Source organism: Lucilia sericata, unplaced genomic scaffold, assembly GCF_015586225.1.
Source record: "Lucilia sericata isolate MDLA Ls3-8-SP2 unplaced genomic scaffold, ASM1558622v1 Contig000145F_arrow, whole genome shotgun sequence".
Lineage (NCBI taxonomy): Eukaryota > Metazoa > Arthropoda > Insecta > Diptera > Calliphoridae > Lucilia > Lucilia sericata.
The window spans coordinates 188,455-206,604 of record NW_023994177.1 but is presented as its reverse complement, the minus strand read 5'-3'; the positions used below and the strand labels follow the sequence as shown (position 1 = coordinate 206,604).

General features: G+C 31.2%; 1 protein-coding gene across 2 annotated transcripts; it reads right to left on the bottom strand.

Annotated features, from left to right (window-relative positions):
• Positions 1-6,011: 6,011 nt before the first annotated feature.
• Positions 6,012-8,641, bottom strand: LOC119601161 (cap-specific mRNA (nucleoside-2'-O-)-methyltransferase 1). 2 transcript variants are annotated; one of them, XM_037951919.1, is made up of 3 exons: positions 7,841-8,641; positions 7,521-7,784; positions 6,012-7,460 (listed from the first exon to the last, which is right to left on the bottom strand). In XM_037951919.1, exons 1-3 carry the CDS (start codon positions 8,487-8,489, stop codon positions 6,082-6,084), a joined length of 2,292 nt encoding a protein of 763 aa, XP_037807847.1. In that variant the 5' UTR covers positions 8,490-8,641; the 3' UTR covers positions 6,012-6,081. The 2 variants fall into 2 exon arrangements, with proteins under 2 accessions (XP_037807847.1, XP_037807846.1); XM_037951918.1 differs by having other exon boundaries at positions 6,012-7,784.
• Positions 8,642-18,150: the final 9,509 nt, after the last annotated feature.

The window sequence follows — 18,150 nt, the reverse complement described above, 5'->3', positions numbered from 1 at the left end:
CTATTGCTTAATAAAAACATCCAGTAGCCACATCATTTTGCAACTGGCAACGTAGCTGAAGTGGCAATCGGGATGCATAATCGACCTATTAATTTATTTCTCCGAGGAGAGTCCACCATTCCGTTAAAAGAAAATAATCGTTCTACTGGAACAATTTTGGAATTCAGGTGTTTAATTTCTTTTTAAAGCATGAAATATTTTTGGAGTAACTGCTTATGTAGGGTCCATTATAGTGTCATCGCTATCAAAATCTGTATTTTCCATTTTAATAGATGTACCTTTTAAAAGATTTCATTATTTATTGTCCTACAAATTCTTTAATTTTCATTTAAAAAAATTAGTGCAAAGAAAATTATTGCAGCCTTTTGTTAGTGACTGTTCAAATTTTTAACTATTTGAGTGTAGTGCTTTTTTCTACACTTTCACTCAATCGAGTTATAGTTAAAAAAATAAAATTATCACTAAAAAATATTAGTGCTAAAAATATAAGCTTCACTACCACTAAGCTGATGAAAATTAGTGAAAAATATATTTTGTGAAATAATATTTAGTGCTAGGGAAATATTGATTTAACTAAATATTTAGTGCACTACCCCCATCTCTGATAGTCTATCGGTGGTTAAGTCAATATGTAACACAACCTCATTCAAATGGAACATTATTAATTAAATCCGTGATCTCTTAATAAAGTACGAGCACAAAGTAAAAATTTTGTAGATCCCAGGTCATGCAGATATAAAAGGCAACATAAAAGCTGATGAAGCAGCAAAATTTGCTAATATGGCTCCAATAGTTATGGAGAAGAGAATGGAAAGGGCAGACAACCGCAATATGATCAATGACTACATTCATAAAAAACAAATCATATCATGGTCCGGTTATTATCATCCCCACTATAAAGAACTCAACATAAGATAAACATCAAATTCAAATCTTTAGCCGTCTCCGCATTGGACATACTACTGCTACTCACAACCATATCCTTCGAAATGAACTGCTCCCTCCTGCAGCAAATGTGGACTTTTTCTCAACATCATCATATCCTGTCCTGAATGTGCCTATTATCAACCTAGAAGAAACAATATATTTGGAACACAATACCCCAAAAACTGTTGGAAATACGAACCTTCATCATCATTCTTCTTCATCTTTTGGTTCTTCACATCATATACCATAAAATAATAAACAATGGATAAATGTTATAATAATTAATTAATCTAATTAATTAATTATTCTATACAATAATATTCATCAATAATATAATAAATAATAATAATAATAATATAATAATAATAATCTAATATAAAATAATAATAATAATAATAAATAATAATAAAATAATCTAATAAAATAATACTATAATAATCATAATAATAATAATATAATCATCTAATCACTACTATAATCACTAATATCTCATCTAATACACTCATTCCTCAATAATAATAATAATATAATACCTAATCATACCACTCATAATAATAATAATAATAATAATAATAATACTAATAATAATAATAACAAGTAAGAGTGTTATATTCGGCTGTGCCGAATCTCATATACCCACCATCAAACCGTATGCCGTAAAAGGAATGCTCCCCTATAAACATCAGCGTGATATTTGGAATATGGCTTAAGTCAATTATGTCCCGAGCTCTTTTGAACTAACAAAATATTAATTAAAAAAAAAAAAACAAATATTTTATTTCAATTCTTAAACCGTGAGCGTCAATTATGAACCGAGACTCATACAATTTTTTACATAGATTATGTATACGACTTGTTTATGCAAAATTTCAGCGCTATACTCGTATTTTAAATAAGGAACACTCGTAGTTATTAACCAAAACTCTTTCCTGAAGGGAACCTTTTGTGTATTAGCAACACATTCCGCATGAAATTCGGAGCTAATTTCATAACCGTATTTCATAACTCATATTTTTAAGCCAGTAATGATCGTTTAAGTTATTTTCTGAAGGGGACCTTATATGGGCGGTAGGGTAAATTATGGACCGATCCTCCCTAAATTTGGTGGAGAGATTTTGGCACGCATTAAACTTATGTGCGTCAATTTCGTCACATTCATATTTTTAAGCCAGTAATGAGCATTGTAGTTATTTGCAGAGGGGGACCTTATATGGGGGAAGGGTTATTTATGGGCCGATCCAAAAAAATTGGTACAGAGGTTTTGGCTCGTAAGAAACTTACGTGTGTAGCATTTCATCGCTTTACTCGTATTTTAAGACAGTAATGAGCGTTTAAGCTAATTCCTGAAGTGGACCCAATAGGGGGAGTAGGGCCAATTATGGACCTATCCACATAAAAGTTATTAAAAAGATTTTGGCTCGCGAGGAACTTAATTGTGTAAAATTTTATTGCTATATTCATATTTTTTAGCCAGTAATGAGCGTTAAAGTCATTTTCAGAAGGGAACCTTATATGGGGGATAGGGTCATTTATGGGCCGATATTAAAAAAATTCGTAGAGCGATTTTGGTTCGTAAGAAACTTACTTATACCGAATTTCATTGCTATACTCGCATTTTTGGACCAGTAATGAGTGTTAAAGTAATTTTCTAAATGGGACCTTATATGGGGGGTTGGGTTAATTATGGACCGATCCTCAAAAAATTTGGTAGAAAAATTTTGGTTCACATGAAACTTATTTATGTAGAATTTCATCGCTATACTTGCATTTTAGGGCCAGTAATGAGTGTTAAAGTCATTTTCAGGAGGGGACCTTATATGGGGGGTAGGGTCATTTATGGGCCGATCCTAAAAAAAATTGGTTAAAAGGTTTTGGTTCGTAAGAAACTTACTTATACTGAATTTCATCGCTATACTCGAATTTTTAGGCTAGTAATGAGTGTTAAAGTCATTTTCTAAAGGGGACCTTATATAGGGGGTAGGGTCATTTATGGGTCGATCCTAAAAAAAATTGGTAGATAGAATTTGGTTCGTAAGAAACATACTTATACCGAATTTCATCGCTATACTTGCATTTTGGGAACAGTAATCAGTGTTAAAGTAATTTTCAGAAGGGGACCTTATATGGGGGTAGGGTCATTTATAGGCCGATCCTCAAAAAATTTGGTAGAAAGATTTTGGCTCACATTAAACTTTTTTATGTCGAATTTCATCGCTATACTCCTACTTATAAAACAGTTATGCCCGTTAAAGCTGTTTTTGGAGGTCCACTTGTATGGGGGCTATCCGAAAAAGTGGACCGATATTGCCCATTTTCAATACCAAACAAACCTTAACAATAGAGAATATTTGTGCGAAATTTGAACTGTCTAGCTCCTCTCGTGTGGTCCCTATCGTGATTTCAACAGACAGACGGACGGACAGACGGACGGACGGACATGGCTAGATCGTCTTAGAATTTAATAAGGACCCGGAATATATATACTTTTATGGGTCTATGACCAATATTTCGATGTGTTACAAACGGAATGACAAAATCAATATACCCCCCCATCTTTTTTGACGGTGGGTATAATAATAATAATAATAATACTAAATATATATAATAATAATATATATATATAATAATAATAATAATAATAATAATATAATAATATAATAATAATAATAATATAATATAATAATAATAATAATAATAATAATAATAATAATACTATACTACTCATAATAATAATATAATAAATAATACTACTAAATAATCCTCCTACATATAACTAATAATACTAATCCTAATAATCCATCATACTACTACTCATATATATCTAAATCATAATAATAATATAATATAATAATCCTAATAATCTATAACTCCTAATATCATACTCATTCCTACTCCTCCTCTCTCCTCTAATACTCCTCTCTCCTCCTACTATCCTCCGCTCTCCTCCTCCTCCTCCTACTCCTCCTCCTCCTCCTCTCATCTCCTCCTCCTCCTCCTCCACCTCCTCCTCCTCCTCCTCCTCCTCCTCCTCCTCTCTCTCATCCTCCTCCTCTCTCCTCCTCTCCTCCTCCTCCTCCTCCTCCTCCTCCTCCTCCTATCCTCCTACCTCCTCTCTCCTCCTCATCCTCCTCCTCCTCCTCCTCCTCCTCCTCCTCCTCCTCCTCCTCCTCCTCCTCCTCCTCTCCTCCTCCTCCTCCTCCTCCTCCTCCTCCTCCTCCTCCTCCTCCTCCTCCTCCTCCTCCTCCTCCTCCTCCTCCTCCTCATCCTCCTCCTCCTCCTCCTCTCATCCCTCCTCCTCTCCTCCTCCTCCTCCTCCTCCTCCTCCTCCTCCTCCTCCTCCTCCTCCTCCTCCTCCTCCTCCTCCTCCTCCTCCTCCTCCTCCTCCTCCTCCTCCTCCTCCTCCTCCTCCTCCTCCTCCTCCTCCTCCTCCTCCTCCTCTCCTCCTCCTCCTCCGCCTCCTCCTCCTCCTCCTCCTCCTCCTCCTCCTCCTCCTCCTCCTCTCCTCCTCCTCCTCCTCCTCCTCCTCCTCCTCCTCCTACTCCTCCTCCTCCTCCTCCTCCTCCTCCTCCTCCTCCTCCTCCTCCTACTCCATCCTCCTCCTCCTCCTCCTCCTCCTCCTCCTCCTCCTCCTCCTCCTCCTCCTCCTCCTCCTCCTCCTCCTCCTCCTCCTCCTCCTCCTCCTCCTCCTCTCCTCCTCCTCCTCCTCCTCCTCCTCCTCCTCCTCCTCCTCCTCCTCCTCCTCCTCCTCCTCCTCCTCCGCCTCCTCCTCCTCCTCCTCCTCCTCCTCCTCCTCCTCCTCCTCCTCCTCCTCCTCCTCCGCCTCTCCTCCTCCTCCTCCTCCTCCTCCTCCTCCTCCTCCTCCTCCTCCTCCTCCTCCTCCTCCTCCTCCTCCTCCTCCTCTCCTCCTCCTCCTCCTCCTCCTCCTCCTCCTCCTCCTCCTCCTCCTCCTCCTCCTCCTCCTCCTCCTCCTCCTCCTCCTCCTCCTCCTCCTCCTCCTCCTCCTCCATCCTCCTCCTCCTCCTCCTCCTCCTCCTCCTCCTCCTCCTCCTCCTCCTCTCCTCTCCTCTCCTCTCCTCCTCTCTTCCTCCTTCCTTCCTCTTCTCCTCCTCCTTCCTCCTCCCCCTCCTCCTTTTCTCCTCCTCCTCCTCCCTCCTCCCTCTCCTCCTTCCCTCTCTCCCTCTCTCCGTCCTCCTCCTCCTCTTTCCTCCTCCTCCTGCTCCCGTTTCCTTCTCGTTCTTCGCCCTCGAATTACTTCATTCTCCCCCCCCCGTTTTTTACCTCTCCCTTGCGCTTCCCCCTGCCTCGCCCCCTGTCTACTCCTTCAAAACGGAGTACGCCGTTAGAGTCTAAGACCCAAAATTAGTTTGTGTTTCAGCGTTTTTTCACGTACTTACAGTGTAATTAATTCATTGAATATTTTCAGGGAAAAAAAGTCCAGTCTCAGCGAATGTTACAACAACAAAGTAGTGCATCACACCAGTGCGAGTAAGATGAAACTCGAAAGCCAGAAAACGAACACAAGGCTGACCGACCTAAAAAATTAATAGCGATGACGCGAAAATTGAGGTTATATTGGAACATTAAATGAATAATTCAAAATAAAAATAAATTTTTTGTGCTGTGGTGGATTACCAAACTGTTTAACACGACAAAGGAATCCAGTATCTCTGCTTTCTATACGATTTTATAGGTAGAAGTAAGGTTTTAGAGGAGGCTTCTAATCAAATTGTTCGTGGCCTCATATGCGAAGGATCCGCCAAGTAAATTTTCTATCATACGAAATTTGTTGCAGGGGCATAAAGTAATTTCAAATCAATAAAAAAGTATTGAGCTTTTCAAAATTTTATTTTTTTTATTTAGATTTTTATTTTTAGTTATATTTTCAGTTGTCACAATTAGCAATTTTATTCATATACCATTAAAACAAAAAAAAAATTGTGAGGAATATTTTACATATGTATCTAAGTACATACATACATACATATGTACATAAAAAATACATTTTGACAAGTAAATGAATTTTGTAATAAGGCGAATTTAACTCTTATAATTATACAAGATATTGTAGAGTAAAACAACTTTTATGAATTTAAAAAATAAATAATGTTATAATATGAAGAACTATCTTTAAAATAGTTATTCGTTTTGTAAAATTTACATATTTCGTTTTCGTACAATGTATTGTATAAAATCATCTCTGTATAAAATATGATCATCCACTTTATTACTTCTTTCTTCGACTTGATATGTATTCGTCCATTTCCAAAGTAGTCGCCTTATAAAACTATTTCGAAAAGAAGCGTACAATATATTTTGCATTTCATCAGGCATATTATTTTTATAATAAGATGCGTTTCTAGTTTTGTTATAGTAGTACAGCATATTTTGCGATTTTGACATTATCGAGAAAAAATAATGGCATATTTCACAAAACAATAGTATTCCACCAGGAACAAAAAATTTTGTATCCGTATCATTTAATGATATTCCAAGACGTTGAGCGCCATCCTTTAATCTGTAATGACGCATCGTGCCAAAGAATTCATCAATATCTTCTAATTTGAAAAGCCTTTTACAGCGAAGTAATGATACACCGCCTTCTTTATATGGCTTATTTATACTCTTTGCAAACTTTGTACACATTGATAAACGTTCATTTAACCTTAATCTTCTTACATCCTTACCACCTAACATAATTGCATCAATTATGTGTAAACTGCATGTTCTAGTTTGTGTTCTTCCTTCGCCATTATATTCAAATACAAGTTCTCCATAAAATAAAGATTTTGGAGATAATTCAAACATATATTCCACTGGTTCCCACTTTTTCATATCGGTGTACCTAAGCAATTTTCCTCTTGTTGTACAAATAAAAAAGCTACAAGCGTTCGCACTTGTTTCTCCTCGCCCTATTGGTACAAAATACCAATCATGTATGCTTTCTATCCATTTGTTTAGCATTGATGAAGATACTAACTCGACAGGAGTAGAATTAAACCATACTTTATCTTCGTACCAATTATTTAGAAATTCTTCTAGAAACTTTTCAACTGATTTATTCTCAGGAGCCTGTCGTAATTTGTCAGGTAATCTCCAAAGTTCTAAGCACTTTTTTCGAAATTCAGTTTGCCTAGTTTCTTTTAATAGTGGATTATTACAATATGCTGATATTTTTTTCAATCCAATTATTTGATTGCTACCTATTAAATTATTGGATTCTTTTATATATTTAAAAAAATCTTCGTCTTGCATAATGACATCTAAATCTACAATTTCTAACACATCTCGGTCGCTTTGTTTGTTTATATGGTTATTGATTAAATTTAAGTATTTACATATAACTTCCGTGTCGGATTTTTTCCATTTACATACTAAATATCTTTCCGAGTTGGCGGGACGGCTGCTATTTGGTTTTATTATTGCTATTTCTTCGAAACACTGATACATTAAATATACCAGACCTACACTAAACGGCGTAAAAATATCGAATAGCTTGCAAACAAAACTTCCATTGCACCTTAAAATTTTAAGAGCTGTGAGACATTGACATAAATAAAGCTGTTTTGATAATATCTCTTGAATATTTTCTTGACCTTCAACTGAAAATCCACCGTCTGCCATAACGAAATGAACGCCTTCTTCACAATGTTTAAATATATAGCTAGCGAATGAATCTTGATTTGCTTCCACATAAACATCACCATCCCCTTGTATACCATAGAATGGGTCAAATGATTCAGGTGATCCTGCTGAAAATTTATCTAACTTAAAATCGTTTGCCCCTCGAAGTGTAAACCCAAATCCTTTTGCTTCCCATGATTTTCTATACAATATATACTCCGAAAATCCTCCAGGACCTATTTATAAAGAAAAATTTAAGTAATTATTTTTAAAATATTTTATTTTGAATAACCTGCACAAATATCAGCAAAGTACAAAAGATCATTATCGTGTATAAGAGAATTCCCCATTTTATCTTTAGGATTTGTAAACATAAAATCCAACATTGAATCAATATTAGCCATTTTTACTGCTGCTCTGTTTTGGAAAATAGAACTTCGAATTGTCTCGAATGGATTACTTCGAGATCTAGCTTTCCTCAATTCATTTTCATTGAGTTTGTCAAACACAGTCTTTGCTTCTAAAATAGCATTTAAAATTTCAGGTTCAACAAATAATGTTTCATCATCTAAAGTTTCCTTGCGTTCGCCAAAACTTATCCAGCACATTAATTGTTGGATACTTTGTGTAAAATTGTTACTTGAAGAAATCCAGGAAACAACTTCAGGTACAGTTATCTTTTCAATATTTGGATCCCAGTGTTCTCCTTGGTGCTGTACAGACTCATGTTTTAAACCCAATCCTCGTCTACCATCCTGTTGAAACGCAACAATAGGTTCGAGACGTCCTTGACTTTGTTTACCTAAACCTTTATCAGTTTCGTATCCCATTTTTTTCATCATTTCCATAGCTTTGTTGGAATAGCTTTTAGACCATTCTGTTTTCATTTTCTTTGGAACCACTTCATACAACTCATTTTCGCTATTATCTTCGCCTTCCATTGTAAAGTATTTTGCTAAATTATATCAATTACTAAATTTACTTTTAAAGGGGGTATTTTATTAAAGATAGTATAAAACAAATGATACCATAGAAACAAGTCGATTCAAAAGGTGCCGACGGCGGCTTGCTATAAAAAGCGCACGCGGCGTCAAGAAAAGCATCTAAAAGGAGGCTCTACACAAGGCAAATTCACATAAGGTGGTGTCTTTTCTGCAACAACAACATTTTACATGTATTGTGTTTTTGCATTTGGTTCACGTCGAAAACGCAAAAAAGTTATGCCTAATCGTTACGTTGATAAAGTATGAAAAATAATTAAATATGTTTTAATAGAATAAAAAAATTTTCAATATAAAAAATTTTATATATAAAAAGTATTTAATTTAAAAATTGTGTGATTTGTGTGTGTGTGGTAAACACACACAAATCACAATTAAACACAAAAAAAGGCAAACAATAATTTTGACAGTTTTGTTTTTGTTCTCTTTCTCTTAATTTTTGTACGCCAAAGTTGAATATTTTTCAACTTTTGTACTTCGTACACAAGTTTGACGTATTGATTGCGATCTCTCTCGTTAAACACATAGTAAACACGAGCTGTCAGTCGCAGTTCGTCGTAAGCCCGTGTCTATATTAGACATATATTTATTATGCTAAACGTCAAATTGTTATCAGGGTAAAAAATTAGCAGGTACAGACGGCATTTATTAACGTTATAACGTCGTTATGACAGTGTTGTCTAAACAATTGTTTAGACAACATCATTTTATTGTAAAATTTGTTTAGAATTTTGTTTTTGTGCAATTAAAATTGATTTTTAGCATAAGTTTTAGTGAAATTAATATTTATTTACAAAATTTGCATTTAATTTTAATTGTTTTTATAAAATATAGCATTATTTTAATAAAATTATCTGTGAGTTGTAAAATCAGCATTTTGTTACCCCTATGTATTAACATAAACAAAAAACTGACAATTTTTCTGCCGACGTTTTGTCAAGTGCTGTGATAAATATTTGTCTAATATAGACAGGTGGTAAAGTATTGTACAAGGCGAATTCACATTAGGTGGTGGTACTTCTGCAAAACAACATTTTACATGTATTTTGTTTAAGCATTTAGTTCACGTAGATGTCAAAAACAGTAAGTAAGTATTCATTTCATGAAATTTTTTGTAAAATTTGTATATTTTATTGAAAAATAAAGATAAAGATATTAAAATTTGTGAAGAAAATATATCCTGAATAGAATGATGTTTGTTTCAAACGAAAAATTCTATTCTCGCAGATTAAATTAAATTAAGGTGAGTGCCTAAAATTATGTAAAACTGTAAAAAAGTACATATTCACGAAAAAATTGTATTATGAATGAATGAATCTTTGTTGCGAATGGATAATGGTGTAATGGGATAATGGGTGGGGTAAATACTTCATACAGTGAATCAATTAAGTAATTTGCCTATGTAAAATTTTATAAATTTTAAGAAAAACCTTTATCTGAACAATTATTTTTAGCAAAATATAGCAATTTGTTTGGTGTATTTTTTTTTAAATATCTATATTTTAATTTTCTACCATAAAAAGTAAAATCGTGATATTAATTAACGAGATTTTTGAGTATTTTGCTTTTTATTTTTTTTGTTCATTTTTTTAATATTACTGCATTATTTTATAAAATTTTATATTTTTATTACTCCTATATATTAGAATATTTTTTAGATATTTTAGTACTGAAACGACATTTCGTAATCGATTAATTATCCTATATACCTATAAGAATTTATCAATATTTGACTTAACATGAAATCTTTCGTTTCTTTGATTTAATTTCGAAAATAATAAGTAATTTTTAATTGGATACATGATATATTAGATAATCAATGGATTTGGACCTAGAAAAAATGTTTAGTGGGGTATAAATCTATATATTATAAGAAAAATAATCTGAGTTTTTGGTCATTTTGTATTGATAAACAAAAACTATATTACGGAAACCCCATCTTTTTGGGGAGTACTGTGTAAATTTTATTTAGAATTGTAGAATATTGATTCTTATTCAATAAATCTAACACTAAGTACCATCCTAGCCACTCTAAGTATGGGAACATCACCATATACCACTATAGAACTATTACATGCTAAAATCTCGATTTTCAACCTCATATTTTAAATGCTTTATTTTATGAAAAAGATACAGTAGGCGTATTTGGATCTGGATAGTTATTCTTGATTTGGGTTCTAAATATATATAAGTGTATGTATTAACTGAAAAATATTGCTTTTGTTGACCTTAGGTGATGAAACCACGTCTATTTTAAAATATCTAAATTAAGTATTTTTCCTGTACTACACGACAGTTCACTTTAAATTGATTCCAAGCAACCTAAGGTCTGTTTAGAGGTCTTAATTTAAACATTGTGTTCCTCCTAGTTCGTATATGGATTTTGGAGAAGATAAATCAGGAGCCCAATGGTTTTCCTTGGATACAAGTCGCCTCCCTTTGGCAGTTAAAGATTTTGAAAGACCACTCAGTGTGTATTTTCTAATAATTCTTTGGATCATTTCATCAATTACTCTATTTTATATTTTTTAATGATATTGATTAAACAACTCATAATTAAATATATTTCATTGATTTACACTTGTTCTAGAAATCTAAACTAATTTTTTATATTGAAATTGCCTCATTATTTTCCTTTAAACATTTTTAAGGCAATAACTTCACAGTTTCACACAATGAGGATATGATTTTTGCAAATTGCAATTGAAAAATACTTAACACGCTTCCTTTTAACAATAAAACAATAAATTCCAAAAAATAATTAAAAAATAATTTGAAAACCCCAACGAAATTAACTCGAATTCTAAAAATGCAAAATACTTTATTGACCTGCAAATTCTGATAAAAAATAATAAAATGCAACAACAAATGCACCAAAATTTGTATTTTAATATTTTTTCTTGGTTTTCCCATTTTACACAATCTCTATTTTTAATTGGAAAACATAAATTTACTTTTTACCTGTTTTTTTTTCGAATTTTATTTATGAACAGAAAGCTAAATTCTCTTAAAAAAGGTAGGCAAAAACTTAGTTGATTCCTGTATATGTTTTGCTATACAAAGGGTCCCGGAACAGTTTTTTTTAGTTAATCACTTTATCTAAATAGTGGATATATAAAACAATATTGTTTAATTTGTTAACATTTAATAGATTTCAAAATTAAGCCATAATGAAGATGTCAGCTGGCGCCAGCCGGGTATATACTTTATATAAAGAATTCCGGAACAAACTTTTTTAGTTAATAACATTATATTCACAGTATTAATATAAAATATAAAACAATATTGTTTAATATATTTATAGAAAAAACATTTTTCTTCAATAAAACTTTTGTATACATACTAATTAAAATACAATGAAATGAAATTATGCAATTATTTAAATAAAATAATATTTGTTTACGAAATGCTTAAACTTGGAGAACTTGATATTACAACGGATTATTGTATCCTCACTGGGTGATACAACAATCTGCAAAAGAGCCATACTGGGCACTCCTCAGGGAGGGGTGTAATCCCCACTCTTAAGGAATATGGCAATAAATGGACTCTTAGTTAGACTTGATTCACTAGTTTTTTAAAACGGTTGCATTCGCTGACGATGTTGCAGTAGCGGTAACTGAATGAAACCATTCACGTTTTATGACCATTCGCAAATTCATTGCTTTTGAATTGCCTTTACTCAACAATAATACAAATGTACATTGGCTTTATTACAATCTCTTTTTATATGACTTTATGCTGGCGAGAAAATAACAAAGTCCTCTTTTACATTGAGACTTTTTCCCCCTGGGCTTTTCTCAATTTTCTTTTAAATGCCCTTCGTAAAATCTTGAATGTTTACATTGAGACTTTTAAGGCATGCCTGCTTTTTGAAATTATGAGTGTAAGAGCTGGCATTTTTTATAATTCTTAATTTATTGTTTTAAATATTTTATAAATGAATAAATCTATTTCTTTAATATTTGTTATATTAAATATTGTTTTAATTATTTAAGTAAATATTTATATAAACAAATTTATGAAAAAATACTAAAATACTTTAAAATACATATTTTTGCTACTATTAGCTGTATGTTTTAGTTCTTCTTATAGTTAGTTATTTATTTTTTATTAAAGATATAATAACATTTTAATACTCATAACATTTGATAAAATAAATTATTTTTAAATTAATTGAAATATGTAAAAAATTAAATTATTGCAAATGGCAACACTCCCTACAAACATTTTCTATTGCGGAAGTTACCCGTGTGAAACTTCCAAACGTGCTAAAAGCTCGCCAGCCATGTTGCGGAAGTATAAGAATTCATGTCACCAGTCGGGAAGAACTGATGCCGAGCTGGGGAACGTCTAATAGTAACTTGGAAGATACTTCTGGAAGACCCGCAGAAGAAACTTCTAGATGACTCTTGGAAGTAAGGTATTGCCAAAGACTCTTCTAGATGTGACTAGGAAGTCACTTCTTGAAGTGACTACCTAGTATCCTCTAGAAGTGTTTCTATCTTATCTTCTAGAAGATGAGTTTTCTCTTCTTCTAGAAGATGAGTTTTCTCTTCTTCTAGAAGAAGAGTATTCTCTTCTTCTTGAAGATGAGTATTCTCTTCTTCTAGAAGATGAGTATTCTCGTCTTCTAGAAGATGAGTTTTCTCTTCTTCTATTTGTATACTCACCAAAATAAAATCTATAAAAATAAATCTAAATAAAATGAAATTTTATAGTTTTTATTGAATTAATTGAAATTAAAATAGTAGAAAATATAATTGATTTAACAACTAATCTAAAAAAAGTAATATATGTACATTAGACCGACACACAAAAATAATATTCGCTGTTATGTAATATGATGTTACCCAAAATATTTTCGGTTAAGTGTTGTCCATTCGTGAGCTGGACAGTTTTAAAGAAAATATCGTATGGGAACACGATTCTTCATGTTAAATTCAATATTTTATCCAGCTTCAAAAAATCTTTGTTATGTTTTATAATGGTTCCCAAAATATTTCTAGTCTATCGATGGCCGTTCGTGAGCTGAACCGGTTACAAAAAAGTCCCTTTTTAGTTATTTTGTTTTAAATTATACAGCATTTCTTAAACTTTAAAATACCTTTTAAACGATACCCCGTATTGGATATTTTGTTTCAAAACAAACAAAAATTTAAAAAAAATAATTCCAAAATACCTTTTTTTAATTTGGTCCAGCGGTCACTTAAAATATTTTGGGAATCATCATAAAACAAAGCAAGGTAAATTTTGGGAGGGGTAACAAAAACACGTTTTTGCTTTCCATACAGAGTGAGTCGGTCTAATGTACATATGTATCAAAAATTTAGAATTATTACCTTATAATAAGATAATTTTCAGGGAATCTGTATTAATATTCCAACTGCTAACTGGTATACTTCCAAAAATTGTAAAACCTTGGACTCTAAAATATTTTTGTAGTTCTTCATCAATTTTATGATTAATCCATCAAATTGTAAGAGTTATATTATGGAACGCATTAATCCTTCAACGAAATAAACCAAAATAATCTTATAATTAATATTGAATATACATACCTTTGTATTTATTGAAATTACCAGTTATACTTTAGGAAGCAATAAAAATAGGATTCTCTCATGTCCAATACATTTACCACCAAAGTTTATACGGTCAGATCCATTTTTTACATTTTCCGCAAATAATCGACATTTTTAATGGAACCACGTGATGAAATAAGACATATATAACTTACCAGATCCCTTTTTTATATTTTAATTCGGTTAGAAGTATTTTAATAGGGGGTACAATATTAGCTACTGCTTTCTAAAAAATAAAATAATTAAAAATTAATTAATTAATTTATTTATTGTTTTGAATCAATAAAAACAATACCTTTCATGAACATTTTTTCAATAACTTGGAATTAAACCGCCTATAAAGATCTGAAATTACTAAGTCATGGATTATTTTTTAAATTATTTACAGTCACTAACGATAGAAACACCTTAACGACCCTAAACGGGATATTGCTTTTGACACTAATATTGCAATACTATTTTTTGTTTGCTCTCTTCTAATACTTAGGTTCAATAACTTGGGAACGGCATGCTAAATATTAAGAATATTAGTATCATATGATAGGTCATAGAAAGACCTGGTGTTAATAACTAAAAAAGTACCTATAATTAGAATAATTAAATCCAAAGCTATATGAAAATTAATAAAATTGTATTTATTTAAAAAAGGTGGGTTTAAAACTATCTGATTTCAATATTAAATATCTTATATGGGCAATTTCGTGTCGAGTGACCCAAGTCAAAAAATAATTTATGTATAAAACAGTAGTATTAATTTCAATATAATGATTCCAGACCTAAACGCGCAAATAGTTTTAAAAATATTGAAAGTTAAGATTTAACTCAAATAAATCTAAATATGTTAAAAATGCAATGTTCATCAAATGAAAGTCGAAATGTACAACTTGAAAAAGTCTTTAAATGCTTATACCTCCTAAACGAATTAAGAGAGAGTCGAAATTTAATATAAAAACATTTTTAATTAAACATATTAGACTTTTTTAAAAATAATGGAAATGGAAGCCGTTTAGAGTTGTTAACATATTCCTAAAATAGTATTTTAATATAAGATTTATTTATTTATTTATTTATTTATTTATTAATAGTCTACAGAACAATGTTCCTTACAGACTAATTAAATATAAAACTATTATATTTTAGTTTTACAAAAATTATATATATGTATATATATTGGCTTATACATTATCAGTAAAATATTAATTCAAATTTTGTATTAACAAATTTTTAAAATTAGTTTTTGATGCATTAAATTCCAAAGAATATTTATCATTTAAAGTATTTAAGTAATTTAATGATCTATTTAAAGGACTATTTAATGTATAGTTTCTATGATGTAGACCGATATAAAACAGATTTCTATGACGAAGAGATAATCTGCCTGGTACATAAAATGGTATTTTTTCCAAAAGTTCTGGGCAATCAATATATCCATTAATTAAGTCAAAAACCAGCAACATCGACTGTATTTTACGTCTCTTTTCTAAAGTTATCATACCTAAATGTAAGCAACGGGATTCATAAGATGGACGCGGATAGATATAATTTAGATGTGGCAAAGCATAACGAATAAATTTTCTTTGAATGTTTTCTATGCGAGTAATATGACTTTTGCATAATGGACTCCAAATGATCGCACCATATTCTAATTTAGATCGTACGAATGACGAGAATAATAATTTAAATGTGTATGGGTCTAAAAATTCTGTACAATTTCGCTTAAGAAACGCAAGTAGGGAATATGCTTTAGGTATTAAATAATCTAAGTGAGGTTTGAAAGTCAATTTGGAATCAAATAATATGCCCAAATCCATAATTTCATTTTCCTTTTTTATATTATAAGTACCCAATTTATATGAGGCATTAAATATATAACGAGAACGAGAATAAGAAATGTGAATACATTTATTCAGATTAAATTTTAAGTGATTATTATTACACCAGAAAATTAAATTATCAAGATCACTTTGTAATCTTAGTATATCAAAAGAATATTCAATTTTAGAGAAAACCTTCAGATCATCAGCATATAGTAAAAAATTAGAATGTTTGAAGCATTGAAATATGTCGTTGACAAAAAGATTAAAGAGAAGAGGACCCAAAATACTTCCCTGGGGAACCCCTGATATTTGCTTATATGGAAAGGATTTATGGACGTCAATTTGAACAAAACAAATTCTATTTCCAAGATATGATGACAGCCACTTATGAAAAGATGAATGTATTCCTATGACAACTTACTTTTTAATTTTATTTATATAATCCTTCCTTATACTTTTTGGTATATATTTAATACACTTCGCCAATTAAGAAAACCTTCTTAAATGTTTATTAACAGTTGATTTTTAACACAACACTGTCATATTGTTTTTTATTACTTAAGATTCACAATATTTTAATTACACTATTTTTCTATGAACATTAAATTCAATAACTCATTTAAGTTTTACGATGAATAATTAAAACTGAACATGACTGAACAAAACACAAAACATCACGGAACTTAGCAAAATTTCTGCATTATTTATTTTTATTTTTTTTTCACGCTAAAAAATGGAGTATTTATATTTTTTTGTTTTTGTACTCTTCTTACTATCATCCGGAAGTAACCTAAAAGTATACTTCCAGACGGCGAAAACTAGAAATCAATGTATTTTGTTTTTGTAAAATGTGTGCTCTCGTCTGACAATTGTACAGAAGTGACTACAATCCACACTTCCAGATGAATAAAATACAACATTAATGTGAACACTCTTCAAACTGTCTTCCAGAAGTGACATAAACATACAAATCAAGAAGATACAAATTAGGAAACAATGTATTTTGTTATTGTAAAATGTGTGTTCTCACCCAACTCTCATACAGAAGTCACTAAAACGTATACTTCCAGATGAAAAAAATTCAACAGGCATGGTTTTTTGTTTAAGCAAAATGGATGCACTCTTCTAACTATCATCCGGAACTAACTAAAAAGTTTATTTCTAGAAGACGAAAATTCGAAATCAAAGTATTTTATTTTTGTAAAATGTGCGTTCCCGTCTGACAATCGTCCAGAAGTGTTTCTGACGTGGCGTCTGGGGTGATGCGCAATAGTTTTCTCTTTTAAATGTTTGAAGGGGAATGACAACTCCTTTACGTACCATCTGACAAGCCCCAATTTCTTTATATTCTTTGGCCCAATGAGCTAGTAAAATTTTATTCACCTCATATCTATCAAAATTTTACTTTTAACAGTATTACTATCGTTTGGCACACACTCAAATTAATAAATATAATAATTAAACAATGGATAACAATGCTCTTAAGTTTTGATACACCCTGTTTTTTGAAAAACAAAATCAAATTGAAAGAATAAATATTTCTATTTTGCCTTTTAAATATGGTTGTGGTTTGAAAAAAAAAAATATATATATATATATATATATATATATATATATATATATATATATATATATATATATATATATATATATATATATATATATATATATATATATATATATATATATATATATATATATATATATATATATATATATATATATATATATATATATATATATATACAGTGTCTCACATAAGTATTCGAATTTGGTTGTACTTTGAAAAGAAACATAATTTAATAATATTTTTTGTGTGTGAAATGAATAATTAAATTTTTATATTGTCTAGAGAGTCCTATGGTATAATATCACACTCTTTAAAATTTGGAAAAATTACATTTACCTCAATTGATTTGACTTTTTTTAAAAAAAGTCCATAAAATTGGCTCACAAAAGTATTCGAATTTTTCCTGTATTTCATATATGACCATATTATACGAAACACAAAAATTATAATCGAGTGTTTTTTTGCTTAAAATTGTGTTAAGGGGTTACTATCGACCGAAATTATATATTTTTGGCCCATTTGTTCCACAATTTTGGAGCATTTGTACTATATTTTCATGTAATATCATTAAAATGGCGATTTTTTACCATATTTGCAATTTTTTTCCTTTTTTTCAGAAATAAACCCAAACT